We start from the raw sequence: 18,875 nt of genomic DNA on the forward strand, positions 1-18,875 counted from the left end.
TGACATTTAGAGCTGTGTAATTTGGAGGAAACTACTTTGCCTCTCAGAATTCAATCTTATCAGTAAGATGGAGATGTAAATGATATTCATACTGCAGAGTTATCATGAAGATCAAATGGTTTAACATATGTGCCGTCATCAAGCACAGTCCCTGGCACATGGGTCCTCAGTCAGGGCCTCAATCTCATGCCTCTTCCTTCCTGCCCTTCTGCCTGGTCACAGTGGGCTGACCTCCCGCAGGAAGTAGGGGTCAGCTGGGAATGAGTCCACACCACATGGGGGCCGCATTACTTCATTTCCTCTGAAGTTTTCTCTCGACTATATCATCCAGGAAATTATTTCATCCCTTTATAATTTAGGCTTGAATTAGATACAGATATCTAATAGCCAGTTATCTTGCAGTCAAATACAAAATGGTCTTTATTTAAGTTACATGAGTATTCTCAAGTATTTTAGATTTTCTCTCTTTTATTCTGATTTATGTATATTCATGTCTTTTAAATGCATCCCCTTTTCCAATTCCAGTTGACAGGGTTCTAGACCAAAGCCTCATTTTCTCCTTCTTGGAATGCTTTAACAGGTTCCTAATTGGTTTCCCTGTATTTATCTTTCTTCTCTAATCAATCCTGCACACTCCTCCCAAGAAATCTTTCTTAAACAACTACAGAGTTGTTCTGCCTGACGTTATGCATTATACATTAACAGACAAGAATTAAGTTACAATTGGTTGTAAACAGTGAAAAAATATTCATTAGAAATCTAGAAATGCAAATTTAAAAGAGAGAGAGCATTTTAATTATCAAGTTAACAGTATTTTTTAAAGTTCATATTTAAAGAAGTGGGAGCTATCAAACACTGCTGGTAACTGCTGGTAACTTGATTAAATCTCTTTGAAAAACAATAGGAAATGTATCACGATCAAAAGAACATTACTACTCTGTAATCTGAAATGTAGGAAATATTTTATATGAGTATTAATGACTGTACTGGAATTTTTAAGAAAACTTAAATGTCAGAGTTTTCTGAGTAAATTTTTGGATTTCATAAACTATACTGTAGTCTTTAAAATGACCAAGAAGGTAGTTTTTTGTTGTGTTTTGTTTTGTTTTTTTAAAATAGCTCCAGCTCTCATTCATTTATGTATTCAATAATCATTTATAGAGTGCTTTCCAAAGCTAGGAATTTTGTTAGGCATTTGAAACACAAAGGATATTCCCTGCCTCTGCCTCCGGGAGTTGGTAATTAAAGGGAGAAAGGAGATAGAAAGACAGATCTAGACAATTACAATACAGTGTGATAAGTGCAGGGATTGAGAGCCCAAGATGCTGAAGGAACTCATGGGAGGGTACCCAACCCAGACAGCCCAGGATTTGAGAAGATTAAGGAAGGAAAAGGTGATTCTGAGCTGAATCCTGAAAGACACGCAGCCTACTTGTCGTGGAGTTTTAGGCAAAACCGCATGTTGAAATCCCGGCAGTAGGAGTGAGGGGTGCTCTAGCTGGTGCGCTGGGGAGGAGGTCTGCAGAGAGCTGGAAAGAGGGAGAAGACAAAGACAGATCATGGAAGCCTGTTAAGAACCTGGCCTCTTTCTCCTGAAGTTACTCTAAGCCTTGGACAGATGTTCTGCAGGCAAGTGACAAGCTCAGACTTACAGTTTAAGAAAGATGACTTAGAAGCCTGTGGAAAACAGATGGATGAAGGTGTGACAACTAGAAGGTGGTTTCAGTATTCCAGTAGACAGTGACAAGGCCTCTCTTTGGAGGCTGAGAGAGGACAAAAGGCAAGGGGTATTACCCAGCAAGAACTCCGGACTTGGAGGCTGTTGGGTATGGCTGAAAGAGAGGGAGGATCCAAGCATGGTTCCCAGGTGTTGTTTTTTTGTTTGTTTGTTTTGTTTTTTCGGTACGCGGGCCTCTCATTGTTGTGGCCTCTCCCGTTGCGGAGCACAGGCTCCGGACGCGCAGCCTCAGTGGCCATGGCTCACGGGCCCAGCCGCTCCACGGCATGTGGGATCTTCCCGGACCGGGGCACGAACCCGTGTCCCCTGCATCGGCAGGCGGACTCTCAACCACTGCGCCACCAGGGAAGCCCCCCAGGTGTTTTTGACTTGGGCAGTTCAGTGGGTTGAGTGCGTTGAGGGACACAGGAGGACAGATGTCAGGTATTGGTGGTGACCTCACACAGACATTCAGGAGGAAACTCAGCCTGTCACACACCGTTCTGGGGAGTTCTCCCGTGCCTGACTTTATCCAAAAACAACACAGCGAGAGAAAATGCATGTGTTCTAATACCAGGTGAAAAAGATGGAAAATTGTAGGTATGTTATGATCTCAATTACCTAAAATTATACCCAAACTGAACAGCAGTTATTGCTTAAAGTTATCTCTGGGATATGGGATTATGGACTATTTTATCTTCTTTATTTTTCAGTATTTTCTAAGCTTTATAATATATATAATATATAATATGTTATATAATATATAATATGTTATATAATATATGTATTTGACATTTATTGTGAGAAAAAAGATGTACTTTATTTTTTAAAATAAGAATCTATTGCCTAAGAGTAATGTCCCATCTCTCATTTCGCCTCTTTACACATCACACATCCCAGGAACTGCACATTTTGTGCTCACTCACCTATGTGCCTTTGCTTATTATTCTGTCCCCTCAGCATAAAATGTCTTTCCTTTTCCTCCCCATCTGTCAATACAAACCTTCTTCTGACTCAGCTCAAATGTGACTGTCCCAGGAAGCCTTCTCTCAACCCTCCCGCAAGCAGTAGCACATCTCACTTCTGGCATCCTTAACCCTTTCTTCTTTCACTCTGCTTATAAAATGCATATTACATGCTTCTTATTCTGTTGGTGTTGTTATTAGTCCCCAGAGATGATACTATCTTGAATGACAAGGGCTTTGTTTTATGCCAAGTTGTTTCTACCCCTTTGTTTCACTTAAAGCAAGTGTTTGTGATGCTCTTGTCTTATTTTCATTTCTTAGATCCATATATGCTTAGGTCTTAGATACAGAATATGAGACGTGAAAAGCATCGCTTTAGTTTGAATATGAGAGAAGGGGGGCCAGTGACCTGATGAAGATACCCAATGCGTCAGAGCATCACCACTGTTGGCAGTACTCACGTCCTGACCCTCACCAGGGAGCCGCTTGGGGTGGCAGTTGCAGCAGTAGCCTTATGGTCCAACACAGGTGGCCTCAACAAATTGTTTACAGCTCCTGAAATTTGATTTCTTTTTGAAAAGGGGTAACAGGAAGTGAGGAGCAGGCACAGGGCTGTGAAGGTTAAACACAGTAAGACACACGACCTACACAATGTGCATGGAAAATGTGAATTACGTCTCCTTACTCCCTCCCCAGTCTGATGGTCTTTAAACCACACCGTATTGATTACCCATACCTCTCTGCCTACCTGTCAATGTCATGAACATTGATAATTCACTCTAGACCATGCTAGAAGAATCTGAAGAGATTTACAACAATCTGGAAGTGATGACTGAGAAATTACAGTATCTCAATAGCGTATACCATACGGAAAAAATGTCTCAGCAAGTAGCAGACCTGGGACGGGAGACTGAGGGGCTGCGGCAGATGATCAGAATTCATTTGCAGAATCTCCACGATGCTGCCAAGGTAAAACATAAAATGTTTTCTTTAAAAAAAAAGTAATTTAAATGGAAAAGTCTATCATTAAAAAAACAATCGTGGTTGTATATCAAACGTAGAGTGCTTACCTCTGATGAGCCTTCTTGACTGTGATGGTTATGGTTGTGTGTCTGACTCACAGTGACGCCAAACAACACCTAAACATCGGAGTTTGGAGCAGAGAAAGATTTGGGCCATGCAAGGAGACGGGTGGCTCATGCCCCACAAAACCCCAAACCCTTTGCAGGGTTTCAGCAAAGCATTTTTAAAGTCCGGGAGAGGGAGGGGGGCTTCACAGCATATGTGATCAGCTTGTGCACAGTTCTCTGACTGGTTGAGGTAACAGGGAGATGTCACAGGGCTTAACAGTATCAGTCCTTAAGCTCCAGGAGGCCTGGGGCTGTGAGCTCATGGTCATCAAGTAATTAACATCTTCCATCTGGTGGGGGCTTTTCAGCTCCGTTAAACAGCTCAGGAAATGTGCATGAGATACTGTTATCTGGGTACTTCAGAGAGGAGCTCAAGCAGAGGGTATTGGGGAGGGGGTTTGCCCCAGAAGGCCTTAGAGGGTCCTGCCTGGTTACATGATGCTATTCTCCACCTATGACTTTGGACTTCAAGTGCTTATATATCGACATTAACATCGCTCTTACTCTGCAGGATATGAAAAAATTTGAAACAGAGCTCAGAAACTTACAAGTTGCTTTGGAGCAAGCCCAGACAGCACTGACTTCTCCAGAAGTTGGACGTCTTAGTCTCAAGGAGCAACTCTCTCACCGACAGGCAAGGAAAAATAATTCAGGGGAAATGGGTAGGAAGCTATATTTTTGAAAAAGAAAGGATAGTTAGGAAAAGTAATTTCTAAACTCTGTTTTAGTCTGAGCACTGTATGCATGATTTAAAAAAATACCTGGGAAAATTTTTATAACTTGGGACAGAGCTGTCATTTAGTAAATGTCTCTTGCTTATGAAATAAACCATTAAAACATAAAATATTTCAGAATATACATTTTAAATGGAAAATGTATATTTTATGTATACATCTATTTTATGTAAATAAATAAATTATCAAATTTGTATAAGGTATAAAATTTAAAATTTTAAAATATAAAATATGAACTGGCACTTTCAGCGTTTGCTCTCTGAGATGGAGTCACTCAAGCCAAAAGTCCATGCGGTGCAGAGGAGCCAGAGCGCGCTCCGGATCCCCGAGGACGTTGTCACCAGCTTGCCGCTGTGCCACGCAGCTCTGCGCCTGCAGGAGGGGGCCAGCCGGCTCCAGCACACAGCCATCCAGCAGTGCAACATCATGCAGGCACGTGCAGCGGGGCCAGCCGGCGTCTGCAGGCGGTCCCCACGCCACCCACAGAGCAGCACCAGATGAGTCATGGGCTGCTTTTCTTAGCATTTGCGTGGGCTCAACCATCAAAACACATCCAGAGTGTTAACTCAGACAGCTTGTTGTGGTTATATAAAATAAGGACATGAGATGCTATCATTTGGATCATCCACAAAAGCCTGGGGAAAGCTCTATTAAAAATATCCTTTGGTGAAAACTATCTTTTAGCAATTATTTTTTTTATAAAGAACAACTCAATGAAGGTTAATTTTTGTATTCAATCATAGATTTTTATCTCATTATTCATCTGAAAATCATCTAGAACTTTGTAATAAGACTTTACTGCTAGGGTATATTACAGAATTTTTTTTCTTTTTTTATATTTCAGCTTATTGATACATTTTATTGCCTGAGAAGAACATCCAACTATAACTCTTAGTCTTTTCCCCTAATAAGAGAACAATTATTTACTAGGAAGAAATGACACTATTTATCTCTTACCTACTTTCAACTAATATTTCACCTACTTTATCCAAAAATTGTATACATGTTCTCTCATTAAACCACTAATGGTCTATTTGGTCAACTCTACTTACATTATCTTGTAATTTTTTAGACAGTAAATTTCTGAGGGTAGAAGTCATGCTTCATTCTTTTTTTTTTTTTTTTGCGGTACGCGGGCCTCTCACTGTTGTGGCCTCTCCCGTTGTGGAGCAGAGGCTCCGGACACGCAGGCTCAGCGGCCATGGCTCACGGGCCCAGCCACTCTGCGGCATGTGGGATCTTCCCAGACCGGGGCACGAACCCGTGTCCCCTGCATCGGCAGGCAGACTCTCAACCACTGCGCCACCAGGGAAGCCCCCCATGCTTCATTCATTTTTATATCCCCTATTCCAGCACTTAGCTGAGTGCCTTACATATATATTTAGTATTTCTTTGATGGAAAAATGAAGTAATCATGTTTTTCGTACCGCTTTCTACCATGTTCTAGACCATGACATTGCTGTCTTTAGGACAATACGGAGGAGAAAGAGGATCTAGCCACTTAACTATTTTCAGACCATCAATAATCTTGCCAAAATGTTTTAGAGAGAATGCTCTGAAATATCATCTAGGAATTTTCCCCATCATTTCTTTGTTCCCTTGACACATGGGTAAATAGGAGTTAGCACCAGAGTTTGGCACATAGCAGCACAGAAGCACTTACACAGTTATTGACATAGACAGATAATTGTCTTTTTTTTTTTCTTTCAAAGGAGGCTGTGGTGCAATATGAACAATACGAGCAAGAAATGCAGCACCTCCAGGAGCTCATAGAAGGAGCTCACAGAGAGATTGAGGATAAGCCTGTGGCCACCAGCGACATCCAGGAGCTGCAAGCCCAGATTTCCCGGCACGAGGTATGACGAGCCGAGTTCAAGGGCAGGACACTGGCTTGGTGAGGATATGTGATTGGTTTCCAGCGGACGAAAGAGAAAGGTCTTCCCTGTCCAGGGCATAATGTGTTGGGTTCTTGGAGAGCCTCTTTGACTCTCTTTACATTTTGAGGGCTATTTCTGCTGATACTTTCCAAGACCCAGTAGCATAAGTCTTCCCCTTGATTCCAAAACCTCTTGACCCGGCATTCATGACATATCTCCAGCACGACCCACCGACTGCCTCCTGCAGAATTCTCACAGTTCATACACCAAAACACACTGTACTCCCTGTCTTTACAAACTGCAAGGAACAGCAGTGCTCAAAGCCTTGATGCTTTGATGGTCCTCTTTTAAAAGAAGAGGTATTTCTTGTTAAAAAGAAAATCATTTGCTCTTTCACATATAGGTCACTTCACCTGCTTTTATCAGAATCAGAGAATGACTCATGTTGTTTGTTTTGTGGGTTTCCAGATTATGCCTGTTAGTATCTTCCCCATTTTCAAATGCACCTCCTTCTTTGTACCTTTGGAATCATTATGACCTTAGGACTTGGACACCCCTTGTGCAGACCTGGTCTCAGAGATCATACAAGGAGCTTGAGTGTTCCAGCTCCTTGACAGTTAGCAGTGAATTTCCTCTCCTGACCCGTCAAACCCTATATAGATCACATTTACTCTTTCCTTGGGGGCTGGCTCCCAGCATCATGAATTTTGGAAGGTGACTGGGGGGTGGGGTGGGGTGTGTCTTATTTCTCTGTGCCAAGGACAGACATTCAGTTTTTCCTTCCGTCTGCTCTATTTTAACTTCGTTGTCATAAGAACAACAGTTTTTCCAAACCAAATAGCATAGTAAGATTCCCAAAAGATTCAACTGTTGCTTTTTTTTTTTAACTTTTATTTTATATTGGAGCATAGTTGATTAACAATGTTGTGTTAGTGTCAGGTGTAAGGTTGGGAAATCTTACTTCCCCCCTTTCCAAATGCAGTTCTCTAGTTTCTTGTCACAGCCAGTGCGTGCCTCCAACACTTAACATTTGCATATGCTTTACAAGTAATGTAAATAAATACCCCACCTACGTTTACTTCTGCACCGTAGATAATCATCTGTGTTAACTATTCATTTCTCTTCTGCCACTAAAGCAGTTAAATGAAAAGATGTTTCGCAACTATTTGAAACACTGTTTATATGTCATACATTAGACTGTATAATACAAATTTATTTTGAAACTACTTCTAATCCCATTTTGTAAGACCCAGAATTTTGTAACAACTTTTCAGTCACAGCACAGAAAATATGTTTTTAAAAATCTATCTGGAATAACAATAATTATCATTGCTGCTGTGGTTGCTTTTTTGTTTGTTTTATGTTTTTGAAAACAATTCACAAAGTTTTTAGAGTATCTTTTACAACAACCCTGTGAGGTAAGAATTTTTTTGTGTGTATCATCTCCATGTTACCGATGAGAAAACAAAAACGGATTTTTTAGAATGATCTCCAGATCTTCCAGATCTAGTAACTGATAGAAACCAGATTCTAATCTACTACCTTTGGGGACTTCCCTGGCGGTTCAGTGGTTAAGACTCCGAGGTTCCACTGCAGGGGGCATGGGTTCGATCCCTGGACAGGGAACTAAGATCACACATAAAAGAAAAGAATGATGGTCCAGGAGAATAAACGACTTGCCCAAGATCGTTACAGAGCCGGCTCTCAGCAGACTCAGCCGTAGACTGTCCTCTGGCTGCTGTCCAGTGATCTGCTCATTTCGTCACATTTTCTCCTCCCATTTCTAAACATTAGTGTAGATGTGTTAGTTTCGTCATGTGATTTAGATTCCATTTTCTTTTTTGTTCTTTTTTTTTTTTTTGCGGTATGCGGGCCTCTCACTGTTGTGGCCTCTCCTGTTGCGGAGCACAGGCTCCGGACACTCAGGCTCAGCGGCCATGGCTCACGGGCCCAGCTGCTCTGCGGCACGTGGGATCTTCCCGGACTGGGGCACGAACCCGTATCCGCTGCATCGACAGGCGGACTCTCAACCACTGCGCCACCAGGGAAGCCCTCCATTTTCATATTTAAAATGAAGTAGTCCTGTGTGAGGCTCATTGTATGTGTAAAACAAACACAGGAAGGAAAGTGCTGCATGGGGAAAGCCTGATTCATAACAGAATTTTGGAAGAATGTTTTTTCCTGTATTTTCTGTCTGCTTTTAATGGAATTTAATCTTGAGATGAGGCTAGTTTCCATATGGATAACTTAAACTCATTGTTCATTTCTAAGGAATTTGCATTTTTTTCTTGTAATTTTTCAAATGTTGCATTTAATTTGAAAAAACCTTATCCTGTCGCTTTTAAATGATAGGAGAGAATACTCAGAGCTCTTCGCTTTCCACATGACGCAGAAGGCCTGCTCCTGTACCTGAAATTCCCACCTGTACACTCATCCTTTGTAAACATTTTCAGAAATACTCAGTAAAAACTAAAAATACGTATGCTTCCTGAGACTGGGGAACACATTAACCCCCTTAGTGCTCCATTTTGATATAGCAAATTTGACCACTAAGCCACAAAGTTCATGGAATATAGGCAGGTTTATTCTTACAGAAGAAAGTTATCGAGAGATGTTTCTCCAAGGGGATCACATGAACTAACCATGAAATGCAGGTTCTCATAAGCCTAGTAAATCGAAAACTTTTGAAGCCTAGACCAGTATTGCATTTCTAACAAACAACTCAGATGAGTTTGTTTTTTTTTTAATATTGCTACTAGTGTTTTATTTATTTTTAAATTCTTTTGGCTATGCCGAGCAACATGTGGGATCTTAGTTCCCCGACCAGGGATTGAACCTGCGTCCCCTGCATTGGAAGCACGAAGTCTTAACCACTGGACTGTCAGGGAAGTCCCCTAGATGAGTTTTATATACAATAACTTGAGAACATCGATTTAGGAAATGGGCGTTTGCTGTCAGCGTGCTGGGCAGGGTACTGCAGTAGGGGCCGTGACCATCCACGTAGGCACAAAGGATGGGAGGCCTAAGACTAACTCCACTTCACACAGAGGCTTCAAATCTACCAGATAGGGCAAGCCATGGTAAGGAGGCTTAGTGATTTGTCCTATGAAAACATAGAATTCAAGGAGTCCGGTGCGCTGGTAGATGATTCCATGTGTACACGTTTACCAATTATTATAGAGTACTCATGTGTTAGGCACTAGACCAGATGTAGTAAATAGCTATTTAATCACTATTATAAAAATCCTATTAGGTTTAACTAAGTAAGTATCTGTAACAGTGAAAAGTAAAGAACTGATGATTTCTACTTTTTTTGTGTGTGTGTGTGGTACGCGGGCCTCTCACTGTTGTGGCCTCTCCCATTGCGGAGCACAGGCTCCGGATGCGCAGGCCCAGCGGCCATGGCTCATGAGCCCAGCCGCTCCGCGGCTTGTGGGATCTTCCCGGATCTGGGCACGAACCCGTGTCCCCTGCATTAGCAGGCAGACTCGCAACCACTGCACCACCAGGGAAACCCATGATTTCTACTTTTAAAGTCCTTGCTTAAAAAATTCCTGTACTTCTGTACTAGAAAGAAGACAGTATGCTGGCTGAGTTCTGCTGGACTGCTTTCCCTTCCACCCACCCAGTCAGCTTTGGTTGGGAGGGGAGAAACAAAATGACAACAATAGCAAAATGGTATGTGTGTACATATACACATACACATGTACATATACATGCATGTATCATTTTGCTCTTGTCATTTTGTTTGTTTCTGAACTTCAGGTTCAAAGCTCTAGTTTGAGTGTGTATACACACATTATCATTTTAAAGACTTACAAAGGGCTTCCCTGGTGGTGCAGTGGTTGGGAGTCCGCCTGCCAATGCAGGGGACACGGGTTAGTGCCCCGGTCCGGGAAGACCCCACAGGCCGTGGAGCGGCTGGGCCCGTGAGCCGTGGCAGCTGAGCCTGCGCGTCCGGAGCCTGTGCTCCACAACGGGAGAGGCCACAACAGTGAGAGGCCCGCGTACCACACACACACAAAAAAACTCACAAAACGTGTTCTGTACAAACGCTAAATGCCAGCTTTTCAGGTGAAGGAGCCAAATAAAAGGAATAGAAAAAAATAGTGGTTTTGTACTTTTAGGGTTAATGTTTTACATGAATGTAATAAAAAAGAATGAATGTTTAAATCTTCATTTTTTAACTTATGTATGCATCTTTTAAGCAAGAAAGTATAAATTTAACATTTTAGAGTTACCATTTTAGATTATTCTTTTAGGATTTTAATATATTAGATTTTTTAAGAGCTATGTGCTGTTGAGAATATATTGTCAGTTAGCTCTTTGTAAAAGTTTTAAAACTTCTATCTCTCAAAACAATTTTTTTCAACAAGAAAAAAATTAAAAGCCATTAAAATTGAACCAAACTTCAAGTTCAAAGCCCTAGTTTGAGGCATCAGAAACATTGGAGGCATGATGGCATACATGAGGGAAAATTTCATGAATGTACAAAATTTTATTTGGGGTGTAATCTGCATAAAAAAATAAGGGTTTCCTAAGTGATATTCACCTTATCTGCAAAAAAGCAACTCCCCGGGTCACAGGAATTAGGAGCAGTTTACTTTGTGATGCGTCTGTCACAAATGACTGCTCTGTTTGACATATTCCGGAGGGTAAGAGCTGAGCATTGCGTTTTTGGCAGTGTTAGTCATCACATGACCTAATTTGCCTGGCATGAACCATCTGGCAGTTTTAGATTCCTTAGGCATTTTCAAGAAAGTTGCCAGGGCTTAACTTCCCATAAATTCCGATGCGGCCCGGAGCGCCTCTCGGGATTAGAATCCCCCGGCCGCATGGCGTTGTCTCTGCCGCCGCGCGCGCCGCAGCACCCCTTCCGGCCCCGCCGCGCTGTGGTCTGGCTCGGGGAGCGCGGCAGGCAGGCTCCGCGCTCGCACCGTCCACATCCTGCCTCCCCGCCGCTCCGTCTGGCGCAGCCCTGAGATTTCATTGGCCAGCCCCGGAGGAAGATGAACGCTACTAGTTCTGTTTCCTTCGGATGCTGCTGTGACACCCGGGGCGCGGGGGGGCGGGGATGTTTCCTCAGGAGCTGGCTCAGAAAATCAAGGGCTACCAGGAGCAGATCGCTTCTTTGAACTCCAAGTGCAAGATGCTGACCGTGAAAGCCAAGCACGCCACCATGCTGCTGACGGTGACCGACGTGGAGCGGCTGGCGGAGGGGATGGAGAACCTGGACGGGGAGCTCCTCCCCGCGACCTCGGCCCACCCCTCTGTGGTCATGGTAAGTAAGGGTCAAGGCCAGTTTGCTGGGTGCCAGCTCGCTCTCTTCTGTCTCCTGCCTAGTGGCTTTGGGCTCTTCTCCGTGGCTTGGTTTAGGGATCAGTGCCCGGTCTTGCAGATTAGAACTCAGGAACGTCCCCTTAACTCTCTGACTACCTTTGGGCCAAGGCCAATCTTTGATGCTGTAAACAGTGACAGTTGAAATGAAGCTATTTGTTTGAGACTCCTGAATTACTTAACGTGCTGAAAGTTGGCCCTGCATTTGTTTATAATTTAGCAGTAATACTCAGAAGCTCTGAGCTTCAGAACAATTCCTTTGCACAGTTTTCTAGTTTTCTGGGGGATGGGAGAATCATGCTACATATATGTTTTGTGTGTTTTTCCAGCTGAAGCACTGGCTGACTAGGTATGTTTGAGTACTCTGTTGTGTAAATGTTTAATAAATTATGGAAGGAAAGCTATTATTAGACAAATAAGAAACTAGAAAATCCAAAGTTTACCTTTGGATTAAAATAAGTTCCATTAATTTCTCTCTGCAACATTATTTCCTCATAACTTTGCATCTAAACTGCGTTAATTAGTTTGATAACTCAGTGTTTTTCAGTGCTGTATATTTTCCACACATAATGTGCTATGCTTTGGGTAGTGTATAACCATACCTGGACTCTTTTGGCAGTATATTACTCTGGGTGCATTTATCTTGCTAGAATATTTGGAATTTGAAATACCCACAAAAGACCAAGCTTTATTTCATAGACCCTTCCCTCATTTGTATGATTCATGATTTTAATTTATAAAGATACAATCAATCAAGAAAAGGAAAATAAATTAAAGAGATAATTCATCAACAAGAACACTCTATAATGTGACATGCATCCCTTATCTCTGTTTATATTACAAATGGCCCCTAGGAGCATATTCACGTGAGGACAAAATTTTCAGATGGTAACACAGAATTTGTATGTAAATTTGGGTCTCAGTAATTCTAACTTTTGTTGTATAGTTATCTCTGTTTTGGCCTGTGCGTGCCTGACCAGGTCTTTTGTTAACATGGCTAACCAATTTTCATGTCCTTTGGGCAACATTTTATGTGACAGATGACTGCAGGTCGCTGTCACACTTTGCTGTCACCGGTCACTGAGGAGTCTGGGGAGGAGGGAACCAACAGTGAGATTTCCTCTCCACCTGCCTGTCGCTCCCCTTCACCTGTGGCTAATACAGATGCTTCCATTAACCAGGTACCGCCCACTTGGCATTCCTCCAGCTAAAATCTCTGAACGGATGCAGGGCTCCATTCTCTGTTCTTATGAGATAATGGGTATGAATCGTAGACTTTGAGAAACACACCGTTAGGTGTGAGAGTTGCACAAACTGTGATTGTCATGTGAGACCAATACTGGCTTAACCCACCATCTCCTCTCCCAGGCTACTGAAATGAGATGAGCAAAAATTAGGTCACAGAAATGATAGCTGGAGAAGGGCCTGTTTTAAGGCATTATGGCTTTAGTTTCTGACAGCTGTCTGTAATGGAGTACTGCATCCTAACAGAAAATGAAATGTTCGTGTCACTATTGTAAAATAACATGATTCTATTGCTGTTTTAACATTTTCACTGAACATAGTTTTGACGCTTACCAGCTCAGATTTTGAAGATGGAAAATTTATGTTCACTGTATCAGACTTTTTCTTTATTTGCTAATTGCCAACAAAATTAAAGTCTTCCAGTGTATATTTTGGAGTGCCTAAGTAGATTTGCATTTTGAGTTTTCTTACTTATCTTTCAATAATCTTAAATTTTATTTTTTATAAAATGGGGACCATAGCTCGCTGTTATGAGGTGTCTTTTTTGTGTACACTATATTAAATATAGATTATACTAAATTAAATATGTCAAAAATTTTCACGAAAAATATTGGATAGAGTTCAAAAAGATACTTTTACAATAACCAAAATTGTTTTAATGCGTGTTGAATAATACTTTCTTTTTTTTCCTTTAGCCAAAAAACTAAAAAAATATTTTAATTACCTTATCATGAAATTACTAGTGTTCAAAGAAGTTAAAATTTATTATCAAGAGAGAAGCACTGAACATTGCAGGTGTTCTATAAGCTGTATTACAAATCAATCATATTATTTTTATTTTAAAGCAAAAGCATTCAAAATAGGATTTCTGTGATAAAAAGAACCTACCTCCCCCCAAAAGGGGAAAATGAAACAAAGACACCTTTAGATAAGACAGTCCTCTTGGAGGGAATTCCCTGGTCAGGCAACTAAGATCCTGCAAGCTGTGTGGCACGGCCAAACAAACAAACAATTCTCTTGGTAAAAATCTGTGTAGCTTTAGGGAACGTATCAATTCATGCATTCATCAGATACATTGTGAGCCCCTGCTGGGCATAACACCTCGTGCCGGGTCCCAGAGGTGTAACAAAGGCGGAGACAGCAGTGGCCCTTGCCCTCAAGCACCTTGTAATCTAGAGAAAAAGTGGCCATAAGATGAATAATAACAAAAGTGATGAGAGGAAATTAAAAAAAAAAAGTTCACAGTGTTCTGGAGCATTTGGAAAACAGTTCTCCAAATTCTGATTTTAAAATATGAATTACTCATTCTTTGATGATGTGTTCTTCCCTGCGGTCACAGATTGTCGTTAGAATCATAGAAATATGGCTAGAGTCAGCTTTTTATTGTGTAAGAAAAATGTATCCTATATAATGTGCTTAATGTTCTTAACATTTTCAAATTGAACAATGAACACGGACCTTTGGACTAACACTTGGGAAGAGTATCCCTTTCCTAAAATTGTAAGTCTCAGTGCTGCATCTTGTGAAGTGTCTTTCCAGGTACATGTGAAAGTATTCTGTAAATGGTAAAATATGCAAACATTTTTATTATGATGACTTTAACTGTCCAGCTCAATCAGATCCCAAAATTATGAACAAAATTGTGCTTTGTCTTAATCCCGTCTTGACACTCTGCCCATATCAACATCGATTTAAATCACATTATTAACCTAACATACTTACATATGGAACTGCAAATTAGGGGGAAAAAATCTTCATTTAGTTCATGTCAGGCAGCTATACTCTCAGGAAGCTGTTGGAAAGCAAAAATATAATGGTTGGTGTTAGACAAATCTATCCCATCGTTCCAGCCACATGTTATGTTGTCCAGTGATGTAAGACAGGGGAAAATGAACAAATGCTGCAACATGGCCAGTGATGCCTGGATCTACAAAATTTTCTCTTGAAACTGAGAACATTTAGAATTCCCATAAGTTCCAGTTTGCAGACTCAAAACACTGTACAGAATGTGCACAGCTGTTTCAAGGAGCGGCCAAATATAACGGCTTTATAAAGTCGCAGCTGTTAAAATAAGGCTGTGTGCTTGCCGCTTCTGTAAGTAGATCTGCGTTATATAACTAACTGATCCCCTGCAGTCAGTGTGTTCTCTCTCTGACAGTAGTTATTAGCTGAAATGTGATAACAGTTTAGTTTACTTGAGGGTAGAAATAACGAGGCAGCCACAGAACTTGCCGCAGGCTTCTTGATCTTATTGAAAGCCAGCCAAGGCTTGGGCTTCTCCTCGGAAGAGCTGAGGGCAGTAGAAGTTTGAAAAGAGTGGTAGTGTAATGGGTAGAACCCCCGGTTCCGGGTTAAAAAGCTCAGAATGGGTCCCAGCTCTTCCTCTAAGCTGAATGTACCCAGAAAGTCCCTCATTTGTAATGGGAAGCAATGCTACTTAATTCACAAAATGGTGAAAGTTAAATGTGGGGGTAATTTTGAAAGTACATTTTAGACTGGAAAATGCGAATCAAATTGTAGCGGTGGTTTTCCAAATTTAATTCCTTAGGAATCTGATGGATAATAACTCCCGTAACATAGACACATAACCAACAAGAGACGTATTTCTAAGGGTGATGCTTCACTATGCCAAATATTGCCCTTATTGAGTAGTTACTTATAGGACTGATTGATTTATTTTATTGACTCTATGTATTCCTCAAATAGATGCAAATTATTAATCTGCAAAAGGTGATATATTTTCAAATTATTTTAGGAAACCAAGGGTTGTCTTTCCTGTCTAATAGACCTGAGACACACACACACACACACACACAAACACACACACACACGCCAGAAAACAGATTTTTTTGTGACAAGTTTATTTTATTCTTTTGGGGAACCTTTATTTATTATAGAGTATTTAATTTAAATTTTTTACATTAAAGGACGTTTTGCTTTTCCTCGTAGACAGTAATGGTACTACCTTCCATGTATACAAAACAATAGAGTTTACAAAAGTACTTTTACGTATACCATTTTTTATGAATGTATATACTTGCCTGTGATTTGCCAAATACTCCATGATACGCTCAGGATCAAAGACACTTCCACAGATTTTAAGGCACTCATAGTCTGTGTGAGAGCAGGCAAATGATGACCATGGAGTGGGACAAGTGCTGTGAAAGTGAGAAGCACAGTGTTAAGGAAGGACACAGAGTACGTACCTAAACAAGGCTGGAGTTGAGTGGGTCAAGGATGTCCCCCTTTTGTTTTAAAGCAGGGGAAGGTAGGTACAGTTGGAGTGCACGAGAGTGATGTGAAGTTTTCCAGGCAGAAGGAAGTACATGTAGGAAGTTTTTCAGTCAGCAGGAAGGAAAATGGCCCATCAAGGCAACTGTAAGTAATATCAGTATGATTGGAGAAACATAGATTTGGAGGAGGAGGTGGGAGGAGAAATGAAACTGAGAAGGTTACAGGAAACACACCCTGATGGACCTTGAATGCCACACAGAGGAGTTTGAACTTTGTCCAGAAGCTAATCCTTAACCACTGAAGGAATTTAACTAGAAGCTCTGCCCGGAAGTGACTTATTTAACAGGTCATTCTGGATCAGTGTGGACAGGAGACAAATCCAGAGCCCAGGAAGCTTGTGAGGGACAGAAGTTGCACACTCTGATGTCTGGTCCAGACTGGTGATGTAAATGAGAGAAACAGCGCACCTGGACAGCACCTCCCCACATGAACGAGGCAGCCTCTCCTCCGTTAGAATTACTGTAGCTGTTTGGATGCAGAGTCCTGTCTTACCTACCTTCTGGTTTGCAAGAGAAGCCATGAATCGGGATTCTTACGAAAGCTCCCTCTCTGGATGAAGAGAAATTTTACACAATTTAAAACACTGTATAAACCAAGCTAAATGTATGCAGGCTAGAGGCAACCTGCAGGCTGCCAGCTTGCAACCTGAGAATTAGGAAGTTGTTGGTGTAACGTGAGATTGAACCAGTGTTTTGGCAAGGGTATAGACCTTCATCCTTACATAAGCAGGGGTGGTAAGGGAAAGAAGAAATAGAGAATAAATCCCAAGCAAGGTGATTAGAAGTTCCATTCACTGAAAGATGGATAATACTTCCTCATTTTTCCTAAATCCATTTCTCATCCTAGATGTCAGTTTTGTTGTGTTTTTTTTTTTGAAGTATTGAGTTTGAAGAGACTGGGATAAACTTGTACAACAGGATATGTGAGTCTGGAGCTTAAAAATACAGCAATATGTAAGAATGAGGACAAAAAACAAACTACAAAAGAGAAAGATTGAATGACTAGAGAGCTGGGAGGAGAACAGAGGTGAAAAGGAAAGTGTTTCCAAAAAGGGATGGTCAGTGGTATTGAATGCTAGTGAGAGACCAAGCAAGAGAAGATCTGAAAAATAATCATTTTATATCATGGGAAACAGCCACTGCTGACTGTGGCCAGAGCATTTTCAGTGGAGTCGCTAGATTCGAAGCCCAGTTGGCTACTTAGAAGTGGACTGAGGGTGAGAAAGTGAACATATTAAGTGTAAACTACCATTTTCAGAAACTGGATTATGGAGCCAAAGGGAGAGGGAAGAAATGATGATTCCGAATGTATTTGTGTATGATGAGCCATCACATATTGATCTGTAGAACTTTCCAACATGTGATATCCTGCAAGAAAAAAATCAGAAAAGAGTGTGTAGGTGTTTTCAGATGGAAAAAATTTGGCTTTATTTACACGCTGAGGAAAAAGACAGTGAAGAGGGAGTAGGTATTAATGGACCAAGACCCTTGCAAAAGCGAAGGTGGATGAGGTTGTGGGAGTCGGTAGGAGGGTCCTCTTTAATCAAGAGGTGAGTCTGAATATAGACAGCCTTGAAAATTTGAGAACTTGCAGGAGTATCTCCTCAAGGGCTTTGAGCGTGTGTGTGCATACTGAAAAGAAAAGTTGCATTGAGTCATGGGTGGGGTTTTCCAAGTGACTGAAGCAGAGGTTCAAGGGGCAAAGGAAACACAGCAGTTGGCAAGAGAAGGGTTTACATAACTTAAACACAGTCAGAAATACACTTGGGGTGAAACCATTCAGTGATGACAGCCTATCATGTTCAAGGAGTGGAAGTGGGTGAGGATGAATGGTTATAAGCCTGTCAAGGACTTGAAAATACCAAGATAATCTACTCAAGATGAGTGACAGGGTTAGGAATGAAAAGGAACCAGTCTTCATGCTTCAACGTCATCAATAAATGCTGGGACTTACCTAGAAGCCTCAGCAACAGCAACAAAATGGGTGGAAGGTCTCATGGCCACTCAAACATCACTGAATTTAATCGCAAAACCACCCAGTGTTATGCAGATGAGGGAACCCATGCATGAGATGTGAGTGACTTGCTCCAATTTTGTAGCTACTTGGGAGGAGAATTTCACCTGGGGTCGCAGGTGTCCTGACGCCTCCAGTGGCAGACTCCTGTCTGAACTCATTCTGTTGTATTCCACCACCCTGCTCCTGCCCTGGTACAGACTCCCAAGACACCAGGCTTCTTCCTGCTGTTTCCTTGGTTTCCCAGGTGTCTGGGGCTTTCATCAATACTTTTTTTTTTTGCGGTACGCGGGACTCTCACTGTTGCGACCTGTCCCGTTGCGGAGCACAGGCTCCAGACGCGCAGGCTCAGCGGCCATGGCTCACGGGCCCAGCTGCTCCACGGCATGTGGGATCTTCCCAACCGGGGCACGAACCCGCTTCCCCTGCATCAGCAGGCGGACTCTCAACCACTGCACCACCAGGAAAGCCCCTCTCGTCAATACTTTTTACCAAGACATTATTATCAATAAGGCTCAGTTTTTTGATCTTAAACAGTGCAACTGCAAAAGTAGTGAACTTTA

At 41.7% G+C, this 18,875-nt stretch overlaps 1 protein-coding gene across 1 annotated transcript in view; it reads left to right on the top strand.

Annotated features, from left to right (window-relative positions):
* Window positions 1-18,875, top strand: part of SYNE1 (spectrin repeat containing nuclear envelope protein 1) — a 464,259-nt gene that overhangs the window by 280,549 nt on the left and 164,835 nt on the right. The window contains exons 88-93 of the mRNA XM_049695244.1: window positions 3,466-3,651; window positions 4,324-4,446; window positions 4,796-4,978; window positions 6,259-6,402; window positions 11,510-11,704; window positions 12,801-12,941. Of these exons, the coding sequence (XP_049551201.1) occupies window positions 3,466-3,651; window positions 4,324-4,446; window positions 4,796-4,978; window positions 6,259-6,402; window positions 11,510-11,704; window positions 12,801-12,941 (972 nt within the window). The remainder of the gene's footprint in view (window positions 1-3,465; window positions 3,652-4,323; window positions 4,447-4,795; window positions 4,979-6,258; window positions 6,403-11,509; window positions 11,705-12,800; window positions 12,942-18,875) is intronic.

Source organism: Orcinus orca, chromosome 12 (assembly GCF_937001465.1).
Source record: "Orcinus orca chromosome 12, mOrcOrc1.1, whole genome shotgun sequence".
Classification (NCBI taxonomy): Eukaryota; Metazoa; Chordata; class Mammalia; order Artiodactyla; family Delphinidae; genus Orcinus; species Orcinus orca.